Raw genomic sequence first — 23,408 nt, 5'->3', positions numbered from 1 at the left:
TACCTCAAGTGACCCGCCCACCTCAGCTTCCCAAAGTGCTGGGATTACAGGTGTGAGCCACCGCACCTGGCGGAACTGTGTACATTTTTACCAGTTTGATAGGCAAAAATCTTACGTCATTACAAAATTCGCTTTTCTCCAATTACCAGCAATGGAATCTTTTGGTCTCTAGGCCACGTCTGCTTTTTCATTTATCTGTGAATTGCTTGTGTATAGTCTCTGCTCCTTGTTGACCGAGTTGCCTGTTTTCCTTACTGATTTGTCAGAATATTCAATGCTTTCTGGATTATTAGTCTCTTCTTTATTCTGTGCTATAATATTTTTTTCCCAGACTGCTGCATACCTTATGGATATCTTTTCTTGACAGAGGCTTAAAACTTTTATGTAGCGAAATTTCTCTTTCTTTGTTGTTTCTCAGTTTTATTCTTACTTCAGGTCTTCCTTATTACTATATTATAAAAAGTACTAAACTAGCTGGAATTTCTTTTTTTCTTTTTTTTGAGACGGAGTCTTGCTCTGTTGCCCAGGCTGGAGTGCAGTGGCCGGATCTCAGCTCACTGCAAGCTCCGCCTCCTGGGTTCACGCCATTCTCCTGCCTCAGCCTCCCGAGTAGCTGGGACTACAGGCGCCCGCCACCTCGCCCGGCTAGATTTTTGTAGTTTTTAGTAGAGACGGGGTTTCACCGTGTTAGCCAGGATGGTCTTTTTTTTTTTTTTTTTTTTTTTTGAGACGGAGTCTTGCTCTGTTGCCCAGGCTGGAGTGCAGTGGCCGGATCTCAGCTCACTGCAAGCTCCGCCTCCCGGGTTTACGCCATTCTCCTGCCTCAGCCTCCCGAGTAGCTGAGACTATAGGCGCTCGCCACCATGCCCGGCTAGTTTTTTGTATTTTTTTTTTTTAGTAGAGACGGGGTTTCACCGGGTTAGCCAGGATGGTCTCGATCTCCTGACCTCATGATCCACCCGTCTCGGCCTCCCAAAGTGCTGGGATTACAGGCTTGAGCCACCGCGCCCGGCCGCCAGGATGGTCTTGATCTCCTGACCTCGTGATCCGCCCGTCTCGGCCTCCCAAAGTGCTGGGATTACAGGCTTGAGCCACCGCGCCCGGCACTAGCTGGAATTTCTATCTTACACAAGAAAAGATAAGATTAGAGCTTTCCCCCACCACCAAATGAACAAACCCTCAAACTTTCTATTGTTCGCAATATCCTATCATCAGAATTGAGGAAATCCCTGTATTTTCCCCCCAGAATTTTAGTTTTTCTTGTGCATTTTCTTTTTAGACTATTATAGAACACATTATAAAATTTTCTTTTAGGTTACTCTGGAGAAAATGGACAATTTTCTGATAAAAAGTCATCACATCTAGGAAAATTTTCTCAAATTAGTCATTTCGCAGGACTTGAAAATTTTCTGTTAGTTGTATTTACTATTTAAGAATGTTATGTACATTTCAATGTCAATCTGGCAACATGCTTAATTCTTTGATTCACTGATGATATAACTGTCACCTCAAAAATCCTGGAGAATCAAGTGATTAATTGTAACCAGCTAGCAAGTTTGGCAAACTGTTCATGAGGGCTTTGTCACCTTTCTTAAGTTGTCTTTGGCTTGCTTCGGATTGATTTAATGGTACTTAATTTCATGAGGTACAGTCAGCCTGGTAGATCTCACAAACCAAGCACTGGCCCAGGAGCTGACATCCTAGCAGCAAAAGTACATCCAAGTTCCAAGACCCTGATTTCTAATAGCGCTCCTTAAAAGGGCCCAGGGCACTTGGAAGAAATGGCTGATCCTGGGGATAGGGCAGGAAAAGCATAAGATGAGACTCAAGTACCCTCCCATTCCAGAAGGTAAAAAACCGTTCAAAGAATGACATAGACATGTGGAAATGACAGGGAAGCCTGCCGGACAGGGCTTCCAACGGAATGTTTTGCACATTGTAGCAAATAAACATAAAGGCTTTCAACCTATGGAATAAATTAAGTTCACACAGATAAATGAGGGAGAAGGGCAAGCTATTCCTTGTGGCAGTAAACCAAGTAATAAAAAAACAATAACAAAATTAAAAAATCACCATTTGGCAACCACCAGAATAAATGAATGGAGACGAATTGGCGGTTGCTGAAACTAATGGAGGATGAGCAGGATATTTACACAGTCTCAAAGTATCTTCCCCACAAATATAACTATGAAAAGGAAGACAGTAACTTTCCAGTGGAGAAACCTGGCCAATAGCATTTAAAGTCAGTTAACATGGCCAGTAATGGCTCAAACAAACAGCATGTGCCTCTGGATAGCACACTCTGATGACAATATAGGCTGGGCGTGGTGGCTCATGTCTGTAATCCCAACTCTTTGGTAGGCCAAGGTGGGAGGACCGCTTGAGCACAGAAATTCAGGGTTGCAGTGACCTATGACTGCACAACTGCACTCCGGCCTGGGCAACAGGGCAAGATCCGGTTTCAAAACAAAACAAAACAAAAAACAGGAATACAACATGTCTGGTGTATTTCTGACAAGCGTATAACTTGATCCTTATTATGGTGGGGAGAACCCAAAACAATTCAAATAGAAAAACAAGCTACAAAATAAGTGTAAGTGTTCAAGATTAAAAGCTACAAAATAAGTGTAAGTGTTCAAGATTAAAGAAAACTAAGGAAACATGATGACTTGATGCAATGCATGACTGGACATTTTTTGTCTGAGTTACAGAGAACACTATATCAGAACAAACTACTGAATCTAAATGAGGACTAAGACGAGATGGCAGTATTATGGCAGTATTGTATCAATGCTAATTCCTTGATCTGGACATCTACAGTTAGGTAATATCCTTGGCTTTACCGCAGTATGTAGGGCAAAGGGGCATATGCGCCTTGCAACTTGCCAAGCGGCATAGTAAAAATATACATACAGGGAGAGAAAAGGATAAGGCAAATGTAGTCAGATGGCAACATTTGGGGACTCTGGGTAAAGGGTTTATGGGAATTCCTTGCATTATTCTTGCAACTTAATTAAGTGTGAAATTGCCAGAATGAACAAAAACGAAACAAAACAAGCCAGCAGCACAGGACTGGGTAATACTTAACCAAGCAAACAGGCCAACTTTGCATCTCCAGTTACAAAACATTCTCAAACACCATAAAACATCCTATTAATTTGTACTTTGTGATAATGTCACTACAAATAAATTCAGTTTCCTGGTAATTATTTTATTTTTTTGAGACAGGGTCTTGCCCTGTTACCAAGGTTGGAGAGCAATCACAGCCCAATCATGGTTCACTGCAACCTCAAATTCCTGGACTCAAGCGATCCTCCAACCTCAGTCTCATGAGTAGCTGGGACTACAGGTGCACGCCATCACACCTGACTAATTTTTCTAATTTTCTGTAGAGATGGGGTCTCACTATGTCACCCAGGTTGCTCTCCAACTCCTGGGCTCAAGTGATCCTTCCGCTTCGGCGTCCCAAACTGTTGGGCTTACAGACGAGAGCCATCTCGCACAGCCCCTAATAATTATTTCAAGAGTCTGCTAAACACATCAGTTGTGGAGGGGTACTGAGATTACTTGAGATACGCTTTCTGTAATTTTAAAGCATTTTGAATTCATACATTACAGCGGTCACTCTATTTTCAGTTAAAATCTTGATAAAACCTACCAATAGGTTTATCATAGTTGAAAGTAGTTGAAAATAATTAAGAAAACTTATAGACCTGCCTTATTAGATATCAAAATGTACTGTAAATTTCTAGAATAAAACTGATTACAAGAAGCAAAACAAAACAACAAATGAGACACAAAAGAGCTAGTATTGCCAGTATTTTACATGAAGTTCTAGAACGGATAAAACTAATAGTGAAAGTAATCACAACAGCGACTTTTATTTTTGCAGGGGAGGGGAGATGCACTGGGAGGGGCAGAAGTGATCTTTCTGATGACAAATGTTTCTTTTCTTTTTTCTTTGAGACAGAGTCTTGCACTGTTGCCCAGGCTGGAGTAAACTGGCATAATCTCAACTCACTGCAACATCGGCCTCCCAGGCTCAAGCGATTCTCCTGCCTCAGTCTCCCAGTAACTGGGATTACAGGCACCCGCCACCATGCCCAGCTAATTTTTGTATTTTTAGTAGAAACGGGATTTCACCATGTTGGCCAGGCTGGTCTTGAACTCCTGACCTCAGGTGATCTGCCCACCTCAGGTGATCTGCCCACCTCAGCCTCCCAAAGTGCTGGGATTACAGGTGTAAGCCACTGCACCCAGGCTAAATGTTTCATATTTTGATCCCTACTACCTCACACCACATGCAAAATACATTCTAAATGAATTAAACCTCCAAATGTAAAATGTAAAAATAAAACCATAAATCTTATTCTCTCTATATATAACATAGTATAAAATATATATATTTTAGACTGAGTTTCACTCGTTGCCCAGGCTGGAGTGCAACAGCGTGATCGCCACTCACTGCAACCTCTGCCTCCTGGGTTCAGGTGATTGTCCTGCCTCAGCCTCCCAAGTAGCTAGGATTACAGGTGCCGGCCACCACACCCAGACAATTTTTTTATTTTTAGTAGAGACAGGGTTTCACCATGTTGACCAGGCTGGTGCTGAACTCCTGACCTCAGGTGACCCACCCGCCTTGGCCTCCCAAAGTGCTGGGATTACAGGCATGAGCCACCGCACCTGGCCTTAGAGTCCTATTTTTTATAATTTAAAAGCAAAGAAGTCCTTTTAAAGCACAACATAAAATCTAGAAGCCTAGTGATCAAAATACCACAAGTCGAATCAAATGACAGATTAAAACAATAGGAACATTTTATATAGAGTCCTTTTAACTCAATAAGACAAACAACCCAGCACAGAAATCGGCAAAGGGCATGAAAAGGCCATTCAGACAACACAAATGTCCAATTATCAGAAGCAGAAGCAGTATAATCTGTGAAGAAATGCAAATGAAAGTCTCACCTGCAGAAAAATGCAGATAAATACAATGAAATACTTTTCTTCTATTTAACAGGCAAACAAGGTAAGTTTGATGTTGAGTTGAGTGAAATAGGCACTCTCACCCACTGTTGGGACAGTTTTTTGGTTTTTTTTTTTTTTTTGAGACAGCCTCACTCTGTCGCCCAGGCTCTCGGCTCAATGCAACCTCAGCCTCCCAGGTTCAAGCTATTCTCTTGCCTTAGCCACCTGAGTAGCTGGGATTATAGGCGCCCACCACCACACCTGGCGAATTTCTGTATTTTTAGTAGAGACGGGGTTTCACCATGTTGGCCAGGCTGATCTTTTGATCCGCCCACCTCAGCCTTCCAAAGTGCTGGGATTACAGGCGTGAGCCACTGAGCTTGGCTGGGACAGCTATTTGTAAACTAGCTATGTGAAAATAAAAGGCCATATCCTTGGACTCTAGAATTTTCCTTTCACTGAGTTATCAAAAATTATATTACTTTGACCACACAAAGCTATTTATCTCTGGTTTGTGCAAACACTGAACATTGGAAGTACCAAGTGATAACTGGAAACAAAGATCTCCAAACGTCTAGTAATAAAAAGACTGATGGGCTAAATTGCCTTATATTTACTCATACAGAAGATTATTAGCCTGTTACAGCAGGCTATTATGAGATTTTGTACAGCAAGATCGGGGTTTTTTAATGAGAAAAATATATGCATACAGGTGTGTGTATATACCCTTATCTTTACTTTTTTCCTTTCTCACTCTGTGCCCAAGCTGGAGCGTAGAAGCACACTCACAACTCACTGCAGCCTTGACTTCTTGGGCTTAAGCAATCCTCCCACCTTGGCCTCCCTAGCAGCTAGGACTACAGGTGTGTGCCACCATGCCCGGCTCACTGACTTTTAATTTTTTGTTTTTCTAGACACAGGGTCTTGCTCTGTAACCCAGACCTAAGTTTACTTTTAAACATTATACATACACACAAAGTCTGGAGAAGTATGCTTAACTTTTAGTAGTGGGCTGTTCCCTGACTGTGAAGAAACTTCTGCTTTTTACTCCCATGCATGTATTTTAAAACCTGGCAGGCACAGTGGCTCACACCTGAAATCTAAACGCTTTAGGGGACTGAGGTGAAAGCACTGCTTGAGCCCAGGAGTTAAAGGCTGCAGTGAACCATGACTGCGCCACTACACTCCATCTGAGGGACAGAGTGAAAACCCATCTCAAAAACAAAACAAAAAGAGCAACAAAAGCCTGTAGTACAAGTACTTGCGTTTATCAGAAGAAAAAGGAAAACAAAAGAGATCCACAGGCTCTATTTTTTCCTATTACGATTTCTTTCCCCATTGGTTTTCTAGGACTCTTTCCCTTGGCAGAAGTTTACTTGAGTAAAGGCAAAAACATGCAATATATCATGAGCCACAGAAGTGACTTCGTTCTGCTGTTCTCCAGCGCTTACCCCAAACACTGTGGCTGACACTGGGGCCCGCCTCTCAGATATTTAAACTCAATACTTCACCACCAAGTATTAGTTATGATCCCATTTAGTTTTGGGCCCTAAGAACCAGGCCTTCAATTACAGGTCGGGCATCCCTATCTGAAACTCTGAAATCTTCTGAGCACTGACGTATCGCCACAAATAGCAAATTCCACACCTGATGTGCGGTGGGTTGCAGTCAAAACGTTAGCGAAAGCTTTGTTTCATGCACAAAATTATAAAAAATATGGTATAAAATTATCTTCTAGTATAGAAGAAACAAATTTTTTGTTTAGATTTGGGTCCCAATCCCAAGATTATCTCATTATGCATATGAAAATACTGCACAAAATCCAAAAAACGAGGCCAGGCGCCGTGGCTCAAGCCTGTAATCCCAGCACTTTGGGAGGCCGAGGCGGGTGGATCATGAGGTCAGGAGATCGAGACCATCCTGGCTAACACGGTGAAACCCCGTCTCTACTAAAAATACAAAAAACTAGCTGGGCGAGGTGGCGGGCGCCTGTAGTCCCAGCTACTCGGAGGCTGAGGCAGGAGAATGGCGTGAACCCGGGAGGCGGAGCTTGCAGTGAGCCGAGATCGCGCCACTGCACTCCAGCCTGGGCGACACAGCGAGACTCCGTCTCAAAAAAAAAAAAAAAAATCCAAAAAACGAAACCCTTCTGGTCACAAGCATTTCAGATAGGGAAAACTCTACATGAACCAAGAGAACATTCGGTCCACAAGCCCAACTTCAGCTGATTCTTTTTTTTGTGGGGATGAAGTCTTGCTGTCCCCCGGGCTGGAGTGCACTGGCATGATCTGGGCTCACTGCAACCTCCGCCTCCCGGGTTCAAGCAATTCTCCTGCCTCAGCCTCCCGAGTAGCTGGGGTAAATTACAGGTGCCCGCCACCATGCCCGGCTAATTTTTATATTTTTAGTAGAGACGAGGTTTCATCATGTTGGCCAGGCTGGTCTCGAACTCCTGATCTCAGGTGATCAGCCCGCCTCAGCCTCAGTGCTGGGATTACAGGCGTGAGCCATGGCGCCCTACCTTGGCTGATTCTTAAGCCATTAGTTGAGTGTTACCAAGTTAAACCATTGCAGGGGAAAGAAACATAAACAAGATACAGCCCTAGTCCTCAACAATCTGGTCTTGACAGAAGGCAAGATGACATAGATATTAAACCAAGGTATAAGGAACTATGCCACGGGAAGACAGAGGACCCAAGGAGACGAGCTGCTATTGGTGGGATGCATCAGTTGTCTTTTGAGGAACTAGGTCTCTAAGGCAGACAGATGGGGAAGGGTGGGCACAGCGACGACGTCACAGAGAACCAGGAGAGTAAATCATTTGTTTGGCGCCTGACACACAAACAAAGCACAGTGTGGGGGATGGGCGAGAGAGATGTGGGTAAGATGGTGAGAGTCATGTCATGTGAAATGTAACTTTTACTGTATAAGCAGTTTTTAAAAGAAATGTTAAAGTGACAGTTCTGTTTGAGCCACGTGATATTTAAAAGGAATGTTATTTTCTACAAGTCCAAGCAACAGGAGGCTTGGGCAGTCCTAAATACTTTGTGGACTCCAGGTTGGAGTTCAGTGGTGCCATAACAGCTCAGTGCAGCCTTGAACTCCTGGGTTCAAATGATCCTCCCGCCTCAGCCTCCCAAGTAGCTAGGAAAACAGGCGTGTCTTGATGCCTAGTTACTTTTTTTTGGCGGTGGATAGAGGCAGGCCAGGCTAGTCTCAAACTCCTAGATTGAAACTATTCTCCTGCCTTGGGTTCCCAAAGTGTTGGGATTACAGGTGTGAGCCACTGTGCCCAGCATTTTTTTTTTTTTTTTTAAAGAGACTGGGTCTTGCTCTGTCACCCAGGCTGGAGTGCAGTGGTGCAATCATAGGTCACTGCAGGCTTGAGCTCCTGGGCTCAAGTGATCCCCCTCCTGAAACTCCCAAGTACCTGGGACCACAGGTGCATGCCATCATGCCTGGTTAATTTCTTTTTGGTGGAGATGGGGGTCTCCCTGTGTTGCCCAAGTTGATCTCAACCTCCTGGGGGTCAGGTAATCCTCCCGGCTCAGCCTCCCAAGCAGCTGGGACCACAGATGCATGCCACCACACCTGGCCTTTTAAAAGTTTTTTTTTTGTAGAGTTGGGTTTTGCTATGTTGCCCAGGCTGGTCTTGAACTCCCAGGCTCATGTGATCCTCCTACCACAGCCCCGAGTCGCCTGGGATTACAGGCACACGCCACTGTGACTGACTCCTGAAAGACTCCTTACTTAAGAACTGCTGACAATCTACAGAGGAAAATGAATAAAGGGCAAATACTCCTTCCATCCTGTTGGAATTCCCAGACACCAAGGAAACAAAACACAGTAGAGAGATCTTTAAAGAAAATGCAAAGCTTCGCTGAAGGCTCCCAGTTCAGAGTGGTTCACAAGGCCAATGCACAGACAAGTACATGAGGCACATTAGCAATGAATTTGTTTTGAAGAAAGCACTTAACATGAAACTTGCTTATGAAATCCTCCATACCTTTGCTGGACCTCTTCGATGTTTTCTTGTTTCCGTCGGAGGTAATTTCAATTTCGTCAGGATTACCACCTTCATCTTCAATTGCCTAAAAAGAAGGGAAAAGTAAAGTTGATCCAAAAAGTCAGCACACACACTGTTTTCAGAGAGCCTTCAGGTGACAAGGAAACTGTATTTTTAAGATCAAAAAGCTGCTGCTGCCCTCACCGCCCAGGGCCTGTGGCCCATCCACTCATCTGTTATCTTGCTCTACACTGGAGACCGACTGACGCCACCAGTTCTTAGCTGGGTGGTCCCAGGAGGGTTTACTTAGGTGCTCAGTTTTTGCTTCTTCCTCCGGAACATGCGGCTAATAATAATATAGTACTTACCCTGGAAGACTGTTGTGAGGGTTCTATTAGCCATGAAAAGGAAGCACTCAACAAACAGTAGGCTTATCTGGTTCATCTTCTTCCTAAGCCCAGAAGAACTCAAAAAGGGAAAGGCACACTCTCCAATTTCTTCTGACTTTACTCACAAAATACTCTTTAACCCTCCAGGGACTCCCTCCACGCCGTGCCTGTACTCAGTACTGTGTGGATGGAATACTAACACTCACTGGTTGGGATCCTACTGTGTGTTACACACGAGACCAGTCACGACATGCATGACCTTATCCGATCCCCGTCATGTACATTCACGACTGACTCCAATACCTCATTCTCAACCACTACGTGATTGTGCCTCATAAGATATTAACAATTTCTTGGCACACCCAGCCTCCCACCCCAGGACTCTGTCATTCACTTCAACAATGCCCATCCTCAGCACAGTGCCTGGCATCAACTAAGCCATCAGTACAGAACACGTCAATCATGATGACATTGCTAGAAACTTAGCTTCAGGTTAAGTTTTACTGGTAACTTTTCCAGTCTTTACTCTCCTGTCCCATGAGCACAAGTTTTGTTCACATCATTTCATGTACTGTTTTATTTGCAGAGGTTTGGAACCCTCGAAGTTTCCCAGGTGGGTAAGTCTGAATTGAGATAGGGCCTGGGGATTCCACAACTCATCTTTACCAGCAGCAACAAAAATCTCTCCTCTCAGAAGCCAGAAAAGGGACTGAAGTTCTTTCCTGGGATTAAGGAAAAGTACAATCACCAAGTCCCTCATCCTTTTCCCAGGGACAGGCAATTCTGAAACACCACTAGGAAAAAAGAAGCAATGCCCTAGGCAGGTGTTTCATTTCCCCCTTTTGCTCTTTTGCCCTTCCTGGAAAAATAAACCAAGAAAGGGACAACAACAGGATGACAGAAACGGGAAGAGAACGAGATCAGAAAACTCCAGACTGGCTTGGGTGAGTAGCAGACAGGGATATGGGCTGGCAGTATTCGTGTTTTGGGACTACATCTTGAAGAAAATGAAAAGGAGAAGGAAGAAGGAACAAATCTGTGCTCTCAGAGATGACAGTGAGTGATGGGAAATCTCAGTCACCAGCTTGACTGGAAGGTTCAGTGCCATCACAACAGCTTTTCAGGCCTATGGACCGTCCCGGGAGAAAAAAAGGATAAAGCCTCTTAATTTGGCTTAGCTGATGGGAGGCCGCCAATCTCCACTGTCTGCGTTTTCTCTGGGTAAATATGTAGATCAATGAACTTCCTGCCTTGTCTGAGTAAAGAGAGAATCCACAGTGAAAAGAAACCGAAGTTTGAGCTTTTAAAAGGCCCATGTGACTCTGGCCAAGACAACTATCCACTCGAGCCCAGGGTTTCTCATCAGGGAAAAAAAAAAAAATCTCTACTTCTCATCACCAATTAATAATAAAGCCCCGCGATCTCCGTAGTTCCGGAGCCAGGATGGTGGAATGTCGTCACCAGCCCCACTGCCTGCAGGGCCTGGGAGGGTGGGCGGCCAGGCGGAGCGACTACAGAGGAGAGAGGTCCCAGAGTAGCCAGGTGGAAGAAATGCAGAGAAAGAAACCGACAGGAATAAAGAAACCGCAGGCGGCTAACCTTTACTTGACTCTCTGCTTTTCCAAGGGATCCCTTTGAATCCCCCAAGGTAGGCGTTAGAGCCCCCGATCTGCAAATGAGGACGCGTGGTGGCACAGAGAGGAGAAGGGAATCGTGATGGCAACCACACACCGGAGTGTTTACATGCGCCAGGCAGCACGCCAAGCCTGCTCCACGCAACCTTATTTAATCCCCAAACCAAAGTCCTATTGCTTTTTTTCTTCTTACAGAGAGAGAGAAAAAAATAAATAAATAAAATAAAAAGGACTCAGAAGGGGTTCAAGGTCTTCTATGCCCAAGATCAGGCCACGGAGAGCTGGCAGGGTTCCCGAGTCCAGAGAGACTGATGGACCAGGGGAAGCCCAGGCTCTGCCCGCCTCCCGGGCAGTTCTGAGGCTGGTTTTAAAGTCCACCCCGGGTCTCCCCTCATTTCACATTTCGGGTCGCTATCGTCAATCCCACTTTTCCTTCCTGCCCTGTTACTTCACCGGGCGAGTACCGGCAAAACGGGAAAACGGGGTTGTGGTCGTTTTTTCTATTTTTCCCTTTGAGTCTGTCCCACGGGTGTCTCCTTTGAAAATCTGCCCCGATTCAGGCTGGTCGGTCCCCCGTGGGTCACAAAATCTCTTCCCAGGGGAAACCAAGCAGCAGGCCCAGGAATCCCACGGCCTGGGTTCAAATCCCGACGCCGCCCGTCCTCGGCCGTGTGACCTTGGCCGAGTCCCTTCCCCTCGCCTAGGAAGTGAACGTTTCAGGGTCTCCCCTCCAGGTACGGAGGCGGGGACGAGACGAGGGGAGAACCCTCCTCTCGGGGGACGATGTCACCCGTCACCGCTTCTCCTGCACGCGCGCCGTTTTTCTGGTTCTCCCGGCCCCAATGCGGCGTTACTATTTGAACCCAGGCCCAGCCGGCCAAGGGACTCTCGCCAGGGCCTGGGAAGAGCCAGGGGACGCGAGAACACCAGGTCCGGGGAGGCCGCGAACGGGGCCGGCGGCGGACGCCAGGGCCCGCGAGCCACCGTCGCGGCCAAGAGGATCCCAGACCCACCCTGTGCCCCCCCCCTCGGGGCCCCAAATCCACCTTCTTCAGCCGCTCCATCAAAACGCTCTTGTTGCCGCTCGAGTCCACATTCCGTTTCCTCAGCTCCGCCCGCAGATCGATTACTCGCAGATCGCTGAGGCGCCGCGTTCCGGTCTCTGACGAGGCGGAGCTCAGAGCCGCCGCGCCCGCCGCTCCAGAATCGCCTAGGCCTGACAGAGTCTCCGCCATTCCAGGGACCCTGGCTCCGCCGCCCACTTTCCACAGAACCGGGCCGGTTTTATCAGGCTCCTAGCACAAAATGGCGCCGCCTGCGAGGGAACCGCTCCAGTCGCCCCGGCGCGCCTCGCTTCTGCGCAGGCGCACCAAGCGCAAGCTGGACTATCCCGGTTGCAACTGCACATGCGCAGTGAGAACAACGCGGGGATGTGCGCAGTCGCGTTGCGTCTCTCCAGCCTCCCGCCGGGAACTGCCGGGACGCATGCGAGCTGCAGATTCGGCGCCTGCGCGTGGTGCCGGTGAACGCGCGGTTGGTCGACGCGCGAGCGTCCTTGCTGCTAAGTGCGCTCGTGAGGCGGTGCGCGTGCGCGTGCGCGGCCGCAAAGCGGGGCGGGAGGAAACGAGTGCGTTTTCCTCTTAGGCGGCGCCATTTTGTGTTCAGAGCCGCTCCAGCTGCCGGCGGTGTGCGGCTGAGTCGGTGGCGGCGACGGGAACGTGACGATGGCGGAGACTCTGCCCGGGTCGGGCGACTCGGGCCCTGGCACGGCTGCTCTCGGCCCGGGCGTTGCGGAGACTGGGACGAGGCGACTCAGCGAGCTGCGGGTGATCGATCTGCGGGCGGAGCTGAAGAAGCGGAACCTAGACACGGGCGGCAACAAGAGCGTCCTGATGGAGCGGCTCAAGAAGGTGAGGCGGCGCGGGGCTCGGGGGTGGCGCAGGAGGCTTGGGCACGCCCCCGCCAGTGCCTGTCACCGCGGCTCCCGGACCCGGGGCGCCCCGGGTCCGACCCGCGTCTTGGCCGACCCCGACTCGAGGTGTCGGGCACCCAGGGGGCCGGCTGTGTGACCTTGGCCCGTTACCGCCCCTCTCTGTGCCTTCCTTCCTATTCTCCTTCCACCTTTTCTCTTTAAGCGCGCTCAGCGTCCGGTCTTCTCGGCTACCAGGGTGGCCCCGGGACCCCTCCTGGGTCTCCCTTTCGAGCCTTGGCTCTGTGACCTTGGGCAGGTGCTTTTCTCTCTGTGCCTCAGTTTCCTTCTCCGGAGAATGGGTGTCTGGCGGACTCCTGAGCTTTTACAGGAAAGGGGGCGGTGCTTGTTCTTGCCCCAGGGCCTTAGCATTTACGGAGCTGTCCACCCGTGTCCCCCAGATCTCGTGGCCGGCCCCTTGTCATTTCGGGTGTGCCTGAGACATCACCTTCCTGAGCGCCCTCCCTAATGCGCCGCCCCACCTCCTTGCCAGCTCATTCTGCGTTTATGTCGTACCTCGCTGAATGCAGGGGCTAAATGCAAGATATTAAGTGGTTGGGGATTGTCTGTCTCCGCAACTGGAACAAACTCCTTCAGCATAGGGAGGGAGCTTGTGGGTGCCCAGTCCTGGACCCGGCAGGTGGCAGGCACTGAGGGACCTGTTGAATTTCCCCAGGGTGGCTGCTGTTCCTCCTCACCAGCGGTGGCCAGCCCTTCACCGAGGCCGGGCCAAGTGCAGCCTCTCTGTTCTGATTTGTCCCATCACATAACTTTAAAGTCGAAGGTTGGGCAGTGTCGAGTTGAGTTGCCGTTTTGGAACTGGTCCTTGACCCCAGTTCTGGAGCTCCTGCTCGCAGCCTCCCTCTCCTTTGTCATTTGGACCCAGAGAGACCCAAGCTGTGCGGGATTCCTCCTCCGCCTTTTGGGCTTGCGGCCCAGATAGCTGACCCGGAGTTGCTCTCTACAAGGACGTGTTTGCCTTTGTTTCATGGGAGGTTGTTACTTGTAAGGAACAGTGTGTGCCCTGCAGCTCTTAATCAAGTTGTAAAACTCATCTGTCCCTAATAGGCGGTTAAAGAAGAGGGGCAAGATCCTGATGAAATTGGCATCGAGTTAGAAGCCAGCAGCAAGAAGTCAGCCAAGAGATGTGTTAAAGGTATTTACTTGTACATATGATGCCTGGGGCTTGAGTGTTTAGAGAATTTAGAGAAATGGTGTGTCGTGCTCTTCCCGCCCTCTAGGCTGGGAGAACTTCTCTGGTCCTCGGTGTCTCCTACTAAGAGTTAGCTTTGCTCATCACCACCTAACAAGTAGCTGTGTCAAGGGCACAGGGATGTACGGGTGCCAAGTGCAGTTAAAATACACGAAAAACGTTTCAGCTTCTGCCATTGGGATTAAAAGTCAACTAGAGAAAGACAAGCTCTTAAAGCTACTTCTACGGGTCTGAGGAACCAAATGTTCCTTCCTGGTTCAAAAAAGAGGTCTTAATTAAGCAAGGAAAAGGACACCAATCCGAGACTGAATAAACTCAGCTTTGCTAGGGTCCAGAATAGATTGTTGGGGTACTTGCACTCAGCCTATTTTTTTACTATTACGGTTTTTGAATGTGAAGATTTAATTCACAGGACCGTTAAATTTATCAGGTTAAGGTGTGCAATTCAGTGCTTCCTAGTGCATACACAAGGCTCTGCGTCCACCACCACCGTATTCTTCTGGATTTTCACCGCCCCAAAAGGAAACCCGGTCCTCTTTAGAAGTTAGTTGCCTTACTTTTCTCCCTCCAGCCCCTGGCAACTACTAATCCATGTTCTGTCGGCATAGATTTGCCTATTGTGGATATTTCATGTAAATGGAATTGTATAACATATGGCCATTTGTATCAGCTTTCACTTAACGTAATGCTTAAAGTTCATCTGTGTTGCAACATGTATTGATACTTCATTCCTGTTTATGGCTGATACCAGTTATTTTTGGAAGCATTGAATTCCATAAAAGTTTGAAGCTTTGAATATCCCAATTGGTATTGTCCTCATTGTTAGGTTTTATGGTGATAAGGATAATGTAATTTATCCTTATTATATTATTATATTATAATAATATTATAATATAATTTAGGTTTTCTGTGCAGGGGGCCTGTTTTCTTGGAAAAGTGCTAAATTCAGGCAGTGGAGGATCGGTGCTTAGAAAATAGAAATTGTGCATTTTTAACAATTTAGTTGTTTTTTTAACAGCTTTTTCTTAATGTGTTTCATAACACATTAACTGTTTAAAACGTGTGCGTGTGGTTTGAAAGGTTAAATCTTTTAGTTAGGTTGCATAAGAGCTTGAAGTTAAAGTTTACTTTTGAAACATGGATGTGTTTTTATTGTTCTTCTGACTGTCAGTATTTCAGCTAGAAGGCCTGACTGCCTGTGCAGATTCAGAATGTGAGAAACTGGTCTACAGCAGGAAATACAGTTTATCTCTTCTCTTTAGGTGTTAACTTATGCATGATCTGAATTTTTTTTTTTAATGGTTGGGAAAACTGCTTAACAATAAAGTTTAAAAGTTTTTTTATGTAGGTGCTCATTTTAAAACTGTAAAGTTCAAGACTTACTCAAACTATCCTTGGCTTTTAGCAGGAATTTAACAGGGAATTTTTTTTTTTTTTTTTTTTTTTTTGCGATGGAGTTTCACTCTTGTTGCCCAGGCTGGAGTGCAGTGGTGCCGTCTGGGTTCACTGCAACCTCTGCCTCCCGGGTTCAAGCGATTCTCCTGCCTCAGGCTCCCGAGGCTGGGATTACAGGCGCCCGCTGCCATGCCTGGCTAATTTTTTGTATTTTTAGTAGAAACGTGGTTTCACCATGTTGGCCAGGCTGGTCTCGAACTCCTGACCTCAGGTGATCCACCCGCCTGGGCCTCCCAAAGTGCTTGGATTACAGGCATGAGCCACCATGCTTGGCCTAGCAGGGATCATTTCTAATGATCTTTGCATCATTAGAAAAACTAAACTTTAGCTGAGTGCTTTGAAGACCTGCCTGAATGCCTAGATTAAAGCTTAGGTCGATTCAAAACTACTTGGAGTTAGTGTTTTGACAGGAAAGCTTGGATGATAAAGTTCGTCTGTTGCTTTAAAAATGATATATGTAGCCTCAGCTCTAGTGAGGATTAGAAGGGCTTCTGATAGCTTCCCATTCCTTTTTCAGAGAAGTAACCAAGCCCAGAGAGAGCCCAGGTCTTCAGGTGGAGCTCATCCCCTGCGGGCCTCATCTTCCATCCTGAGCTGCTGATGTTCTCTAGAGGTGTCAGGGCACCTGGCTAATGGATAAAGCGCAAGTGCCTTAGGACTTTGTGGTTGCAGTTGGGGCCTGTTATTACATACAGCTGTTAGATCAGGAGACACTCAATTACTTTTCTTTTCGAGCACTATGCAGCAGCGTTCAGTTGAGTCCAAAGTTGGACTCATTCTGGGAACTCACCAGTAACTGCTTTGTTGCAAGAATTGAAGCAGCCAAACTTGTTGAGAGAAAGTGTCCTCATTATAAATCAGAGTAAGAGTCTTCACCAAAATTAGGAGTTCTAGGCAACATTGTAGGTGGGTTTGGAAAAAATAAAACCTGGATTAAAAATTTAAGTTTTAGATACCATGTGGGATTAAAGTTGGATTTTCTTACATCTGTGTCCCTGACAGCGGCAGCTTTTCGTTGGCCAATGCCAGGTGCTGGGGATTGGGGCGTCGCCTGTCTACGCCACATTAGCTTTTCGGTGATGCTCCTTGGTCAGCATTTCTCCTATTTCCGTCCTATGTGGGCACTGCAGGCTACTATTTAGGGCCTAGAAATTGGGTGCAATTACCAAACAGTTTTAGACAACGTATTTCAAAAGGAAATGCTGTGTTTAGATGTCATGGGAAGTGGGACAGCTGAGTTTCAGAGTGCCAGCTTTGGAGCCCAACCAAATTCTCGTGTGTCAAACGCAGATCATAAAACCTGCTAGTGTTGTTAGGCGTCTTAAGTGATAGACTGGAAAAAGCTCACGTTGCGAGACATGCAATTAAACTGCATTTCTTGAGTGATTATTGATAACAGTGGTGAGTGAGACTCTTAAGTTGTAGACCCTGCAGGTTTTTTATGTTTTTCTTTTTTGAACAATTTTTGGAAGTAATACTTTTAGATAATTTGGAAAATGTAAAAAGTATGCATGTGAAAATAAAATTCTCTCTCATCTTACCCCTGAGTATTTTAACTATTGTTGGTGATTATCTTAGCCTTATCCACCCGGATTTTATAAACATCCTCGCATATACGCTCGCATGGATACAAATAGACACCGGCTTTTAAGAAACGTGTATCTTTTTTTCTGTTTGATTTTTCTTTATGGGTGTGTGTGTGAGAGAAACACAGTCTTACTCTATTGCCCAGAGTGGAGGGCAGTGGCATGATCGTGGCAGCCTCAAGCTCCCAGGCCCAGAGCACTCACCCACCTCACCCTCGCCAGTAGTTGGGAGTACAGGTGCATAACACCATGCCTGACTAATTTTTGTATTTTTGATGGAGATGAGGTCTCACTGTGTTGCCCGAACTTGTCTCTTAATTCCTGGGCTCAAGCGATTCACCTTCATTAGCCTCCCAACGTGCTGGGATTACAGGCGTGAACCACCGTGCCCACACTGTGGGCATTTTTTCTGTTTCATTAAATATTCTTTAAAAGCATACGTTCTTTAAACATTGTGAGACATTGGATGGTGTCCCACAGGGTTTCTCAGTATTGGCGCTATTGACAATTTGGGCCGAATAATTCTCTGTGGTTGGGGATTATCCTTTGTATTGTAGGGTCGTGACCAGTGTCACTAGCTGCTGATGCTAATGGCATTCTCCCAAGTCATGACAACCAACAGTGTCTCCAGACATTGCCAGCCATTCCCCCCGGTTGTGAACCACATCTGAATGAAAATGTGCTGTAATCTGTTTCCCTTTTGGGTGTTTAACAGGTACAGTAGGACAGATATCTATGTTTCGAACTCCTTGTCAGATACCCTAAGACTCAAATTCCTGGAATAAAGGGTATGCACATTAGTGAGGTTTTTGATAAATATGGAACCTCAAGTTTATTCTCAAGGTTTCCTCTCTTGATCCCCTCCAGCCTCCTTTTGCAATACCTAGCAGAATTCTATCAAATAGTTATTTTGTGGTCACAAAACCCAGGATGATTCTCAACTTTATGGCAGCCTTTGCCTTTTGCCTTGGGGGGAAAAAGTTTTTGAGCTGAAAAATGACAAAGACCTACTTGAAATGGGTAGAATATAGGGAGAGCCAGCAAATCACTAACTCAATATTTTATGTTGCAGTTCTTTGGTTACTAGATGGGTATTGTATTTTTTTGTCGTTGTTGGTTCAAAATGCCTGTTTTTATCCTTTGTTCATTTTTTTGTGATTTTTTTTCTTAGGTTTGGAGTGTTTTTGAAATATATGGAAACTTTTAGATATTTTGTGGTAAATCAGACTACTCTGATAATCTAACAGGAATCCTAATTTTCATCTCCCTATTGATGTATTACTTAGAACACCAATTGAGGCCGGGCGGCGTGGCTCACGCCTGTAATCCCAGCACTTTGGGAGACGATGGCAGGTGGATCACGAGGTCAGGAGTTCGAGACCAGCCTGGCCAATATGGTGAAACCCCGTCTCTACTAAAAATAGAAAAATTAGCTGGATATGGTGGTACACGCCTATAGTCCCAGCTGCTGGGGAGGCTGAAGCAGGAGAATCGCTTGAACCCGGGAGGCAGAGGTTGCAGTGAGCTGAGATCATGCCACTTGCACTCCAGCCTGGGCGACACAGTGAGACTCCATCTCAAAAAAAAAAGGAAAACAAATTGAGACAAAATTATGTGTGACAAAAGAAGGGAGACTTAGTTTCTCTTATAATGTGTTCTGTTCTAAGATTGAAATCTATTCTGCATAAACTAATTATGAGGTAGAACTTGAGTGTTATCTGATTGAACAATTATTCTGTAATTAGGACTGAAGATGGAGGAGGAAGGCACAGAAGATAACGGCCTGGAAGATGATTCCAGAGACGGGCAGGTAAGTGATGTCAGGGTAGAGACGACAAGCAGCAGCTCCCTGTCCTGGTCCAGGTGGTTGTTAACGACTCTTTTTCCTCTTTACAGGAGGACATGGAAGCAAGTCTGGAGAACCTTCAGAATATGGGCATGATGGACATGAGTGTGCTAGACGAAACTGAAGTGGAGAATAGCAGTGCTCCAGATTTTGGGGAGGATGGCGCGGACAGTCTTCTCGATTCCTTTTGTGATAGTAAAGAATACGTGGCTGCACAGCTGAGACAGCTTCCGGCTCAGCTCCCAGAGCATGCTGTAGGTAACTTGGAGACACAGCGGGTTGTGCCCGTAGCCCCGAGGCACCTGGCGCTTGCGTGCTGCTCATGTGAGGGAGAACACAGCTAAACCGCCGTGAACACATAGTTCAGTGTCTAAACCCTGCTGTTAAACCATGTCCATTTAAACGCTGTGTAGGTCAGGGATTAACTAATAGATAGCTTTTCTGTAGTACTGGGGAGTGTTTTTATAATTGGCTGGGAGACACTTTGAAAGCATGTGGTAAGTCATAAAATAGAAAGCTCTGACATAAAAGATTTTCGTTTTTTGAGATGGGGTCTCACTGTTACCCAGGCCGGTCTTGAACTCTTGGGCTCCAGTGATCCTCCCGACTAGCTGGGCTTATTGGCACAGGCCACAGTGCCCAGTAAGTTTTTTCCCTGTAAAAAATAGTTTTAAGAAACAAAAAAGACGGTTTATTTATTTAGAGACAGGGTCTTGCTCGCTTGTGCAGACTGGAGTGCAGTGTTGTGATCATAACTCACGGCAGCCTCAGCCTCCCAGGTTCAAGCACTCCTGCAGAGCTGAGACTACGCTGAACCACCATGCCCAGCTAATTAAAAAAAAGTTTTTTTTTTTAGAGATCATTAGGTTACCCAGGTTGATCTTGAACCCCTGAGCTCAAGCAGTCCTTCCGCCTCAGCCTCCCAGAGTGCTGGCATGACAGGTGTAATGCCGCACCCAGCTCAGAAATGGTTTCTAATCTCATCATGGAGATATTCCTCTTAATGTTGTGTTTTTTTGGTTTTTGCTTGCTTGTTTGTTTTTGAGAGGAGTCTCACTCTGTCACCCAGGCTGGAGTGCAGTGGCAAGATCACGGCTCACTGCAACCTCCGCCTCCTGGGTTCAAGCAATTCTCCTGTCTCAGCCTCCTATCTGGGACCACAGGCACACACCACCACGCCCAGCTAATTTTTTTGTATTTTCAGTAGAGATGGAGTTTTACCATGTTGGCCATGATGGTCTCCATCTCCTGACCTTGTGATCTGCCTGCCCTGGCCTCCCTAAGTGCTGGGATTACACACTTGAGCCACTGCACCCAGCCACCGGGCTAATTTTTTATATTTTTTGGTAGAGACAGGATTTCATAATGTTGGCCGGGCTGGTCTCAAACTTCTGACCTCAAGTGATCCGCCTGCCTTGGCCTCCCAAAGTGTTGGGATTATAGGTGTGATTCACCACGCCTGGCCTGTTAATGTTTTAAGCAAGGTTAAGCAGTTACATTAAAAGATGTAAAGTACAATGAAGACAAGTACCAACCATGCTCCCCAAAGGGACTGACTGAGCATCCTTGTATGTAAAGGAGGACCTTTGCTTAGGGCTTTCCCAGCTTTTCACTTCTAGTGTTTTGGCATAGAGCTCTCTGGTGGGGCTGTTCAAATACCACAAGCCATCACTGTCTTCAAGCTGATCTTCATTTTAATCTGACGTCATGTGCCCAGTAGGTGGTTTTACTTCCTTAAGGCATTGCAGCTTTTAGCTTGGGGGTGGAAATGCCTCCGTAGGACTGAACCTTAAACCTTACGGTCAAAAGTCATTGCCTCCAAATTTATCCTCCTTTGATCTAGGGCAGCACTGAGGAACTGATTAGCTGCCTTTCTCAGCCTGGTGCTGCTGTGTGTTTATTATTTTCAGAGTGTGTATTTCTCAGTTAATGGAGGCATCCAGGTCATGGGTTCAAATCTAGAAAAGGAAAAGAGAAAATACTTGGGAGTGATCTTTTTGTAGTTCACTTAAGAGCTTCAAATTTAGTAAAACTTGGTGATAACAAGTTTTTCTTTTGTTTGGCATGTAGTAAAGAGAGAAAATGACCAAGTTAAATGTTTGTTTTTAATAAAATAGGCTAGGAGGGCCAGGCGTGGTGGTTCACGCCTGTAATCCCAGCACTCTAGTAGGCTGAGGCGGGTGAATCACCTGAGGTCAGGAGTTCAAGATTAACCTGGACATGGTGAAACCCTGTCTCTACTAAAAAATACAAAAAAATTAGCCGGGCGTGGTGGCACATGCCTGTAATCCCAGCTACTCAGAAGGCTGAGGCAGGAGAATCACTTGAACCCGAGAGGCGGAGATTGCAGTGAGCCAATCGCGCCATTGCTCCAGCCTGGGCAACAAGAGAGAAACTCCGTCTCAAACGAATGAATGAATAAAGTAGGCTAGGAGAAAGTGCCCGGTGAGTGTTACCTTAAGAGTATTGCTGCCAAGTGAAATTGGAGGAGCACAGTTTATCATTTTTGAGTTCTGCTTTAGAAATCCTGTGGTTGGATGGTTATGTGTTAATCACCAGTACTTAGAAACTGCCTGGGAAATTGATTCGTTCATTCACCCAGTACAGACAGGGCAGCATACCCCCCTGCAGGCCACTGCCAGAGACGCTGGTGGAGCAGAGGCGTGGAGTGTGTGTTCTGGCGGAGAGGCAAGCGCTGAACTGAATGACCCAACAGTAGACTTTTAGATGGCAAAAGGTGCTGTGAGGGAAACAGACACACAGGTTGCCTAAGCGAGGTGTTGGCCTTGGTTTTCACAGCTCCAGCTTCCACAAAGTCATCTTCCATTTTGTTTTTCAGGTGGATGGGGAAGGATTCAAGAACACTTCGGAAACTTCATCGTTGAACTTCAAAGTAACTCCGGTAAGTTACCATCTGGTTCTGCATCACTGGGAATGTTAAACAAGTGGTTGATGTTCCACAGTGAAAGAGCAGTGTGTATGTATAAGGAAATGATACTGTGCTGGATACTGGGGTTAAGAGGTTAGCAGAACAGAAGTAGTTTCAGGGCTGGCCATCTAGCAGGGGCAGTGGGATCAAACCAAGTATGTAACCAGAAGGGAGAAAGACGTGTGATGAGGGAGCAGGTGTGGTGGTTGGACTTCAGAAGTGCCTGGAACTCTTCCCAGAGGAAGTTCTGTCTGAATTGAGGTCTGACGGATAGGTTGAAGAGGGAAAGAAGAATTTGGAGCAGAAAGTGTGGGGGGTGGCTCTGATGCAGAAGAGAGAGGGGAGCACACAGGGTTGAGGAGAAGCCAGAGGGTGTTGCAGAGCAGCCGGGCCCACCTCGCTGAGTCTGGGCTACCAGAAGGATTGGACCTATTGTCCTAAGTGAGCCAGATGTTGGAAGAGGTTTTCAGCAGAGTAGAGAGATCATTTTGTTTTAACAGAATAAGTTTATGTTGGGAAAAGTATTTTTTTCCTAAATCCACTGTGACCTCTCCTCTGACAAAGGGGGTCTTTGCCAGCTGCAGCAGCCACTAGGTCAGCTTGGTCGTGGGGTGAGTGGCACGTCTGTGTGGGGCCCAGACTCGGGAGAATCAGACAGACTGTTATCACTAGGGACCTGCTGTTACCAGAGGAACTGGCAAAATGAACTGGTTTTCATCAAGTTATTGTAGCATGGAATACATTTTTTGGAGAGGAGAAAGTTTTGTGGAAACAGGCATTTTTTCACAGATGATTGAAAGCTGTATTTGTTGGTGAAATGTATCTGCCCCGTGTTTAAAGTGACTTGTGGATTTGCTTTTTCTTTTTTAAATAGGACATTGAAGAATCTCTTTTGGAGCCAGGTACTGATAAGAGAAACACGACAGTTATGGTTTGAAAGTTTTCACGCTATTATTTTAAAGCTGCCTATATTTTAAGTTGTGTTATGATCTTGTAAATTGCTCTAATGGTGGACAATCCAGATCATACAAGGATCAGAGATTGGAAACCCATTCGTATCACCAGATCTGTGGAAGAGCCATTCTGGCTTCTTGAGGTCAAATACATTTGGTGCAATGTAGTGATTATTTTCATCTCTAACCACGTAGAGTGGCATTTAATTCCCCCTGTCCCCATGATTCCTCCATGTGTTTCTACACATGAAACAGATCTTGTGATATTTTGCTGCAGTCGTTTTGATTAACGCAGTTAAGGCAGGAAAAAGCTGTTGTCAGGGCACTTACCACCTGAGAAGTGACTGGATTCCAGAAGAGGAAACAGAGTTTCTTCGTGAAAATTTTCAACATATTATTCCCCTTCCGGACTGCGTTTATCTCCCACCGTCAGAAGAGATTCTGATTTTCATATTGGATTGTT

General features: G+C 46.3%; 2 protein-coding genes across 12 annotated transcripts in view; one reads left to right on the top strand and one right to left on the bottom strand.

Moving 5' to 3' along the window:
• Positions 1–12,331, bottom strand: part of SAFB (scaffold attachment factor B) — a 46,149-nt gene extending 33,818 nt beyond the window's left edge. For all 8 annotated transcript variants that reach the window (XM_005587617.4, XM_005587619.4, XM_005587618.4 and 5 more), the window contains exons 1-2: positions 12,041–12,331; positions 8,972–9,056 (exon numbers count right to left, since the gene is read on the bottom strand). In XM_005587617.4, coding sequence (XP_005587674.1) covers positions 8,972–9,056; positions 12,041–12,229 — 274 coding nt within the window. In that variant the 5' untranslated portion in view covers positions 12,230–12,331. The remainder of the gene's footprint in view (positions 1–8,971; positions 9,057–12,040) is intronic.
• Positions 12,332–12,636: 305 nt separating this feature from the next.
• Positions 12,637–23,408, top strand: part of SAFB2 (scaffold attachment factor B2) — a 36,674-nt gene continuing 25,902 nt past the window's right edge. For all 4 annotated transcript variants that reach the window (XM_074025449.1, XM_074025448.1, XM_005587612.4 and 1 more), the window contains exons 1-6: positions 12,637–12,904; positions 14,032–14,119; positions 18,963–19,027; positions 19,114–19,317; positions 21,903–21,965; positions 22,867–22,894. Coding sequence is in view for 2 of the 4 variants with exons in the window: in XM_005587612.4 (XP_005587669.3) it covers positions 12,719–12,904; positions 14,032–14,119; positions 18,963–19,027; positions 19,114–19,317; positions 21,903–21,965; positions 22,867–22,894 (634 nt within the window). In the remaining 2 variants the exon portion in view is untranslated. The remainder of the gene's footprint in view (positions 12,905–14,031; positions 14,120–18,962; positions 19,028–19,113; positions 19,318–21,902; positions 21,966–22,866; positions 22,895–23,408) is intronic.

The sequence above is a fragment of the Macaca fascicularis genome, chromosome 19, assembly GCF_037993035.2.
Source record: "Macaca fascicularis isolate 582-1 chromosome 19, T2T-MFA8v1.1".
NCBI lineage: Eukaryota > Metazoa > Chordata > Mammalia > Primates > Cercopithecidae > Macaca > Macaca fascicularis.
This window is presented reverse-complemented; position numbering and strand designations above follow the sequence as displayed.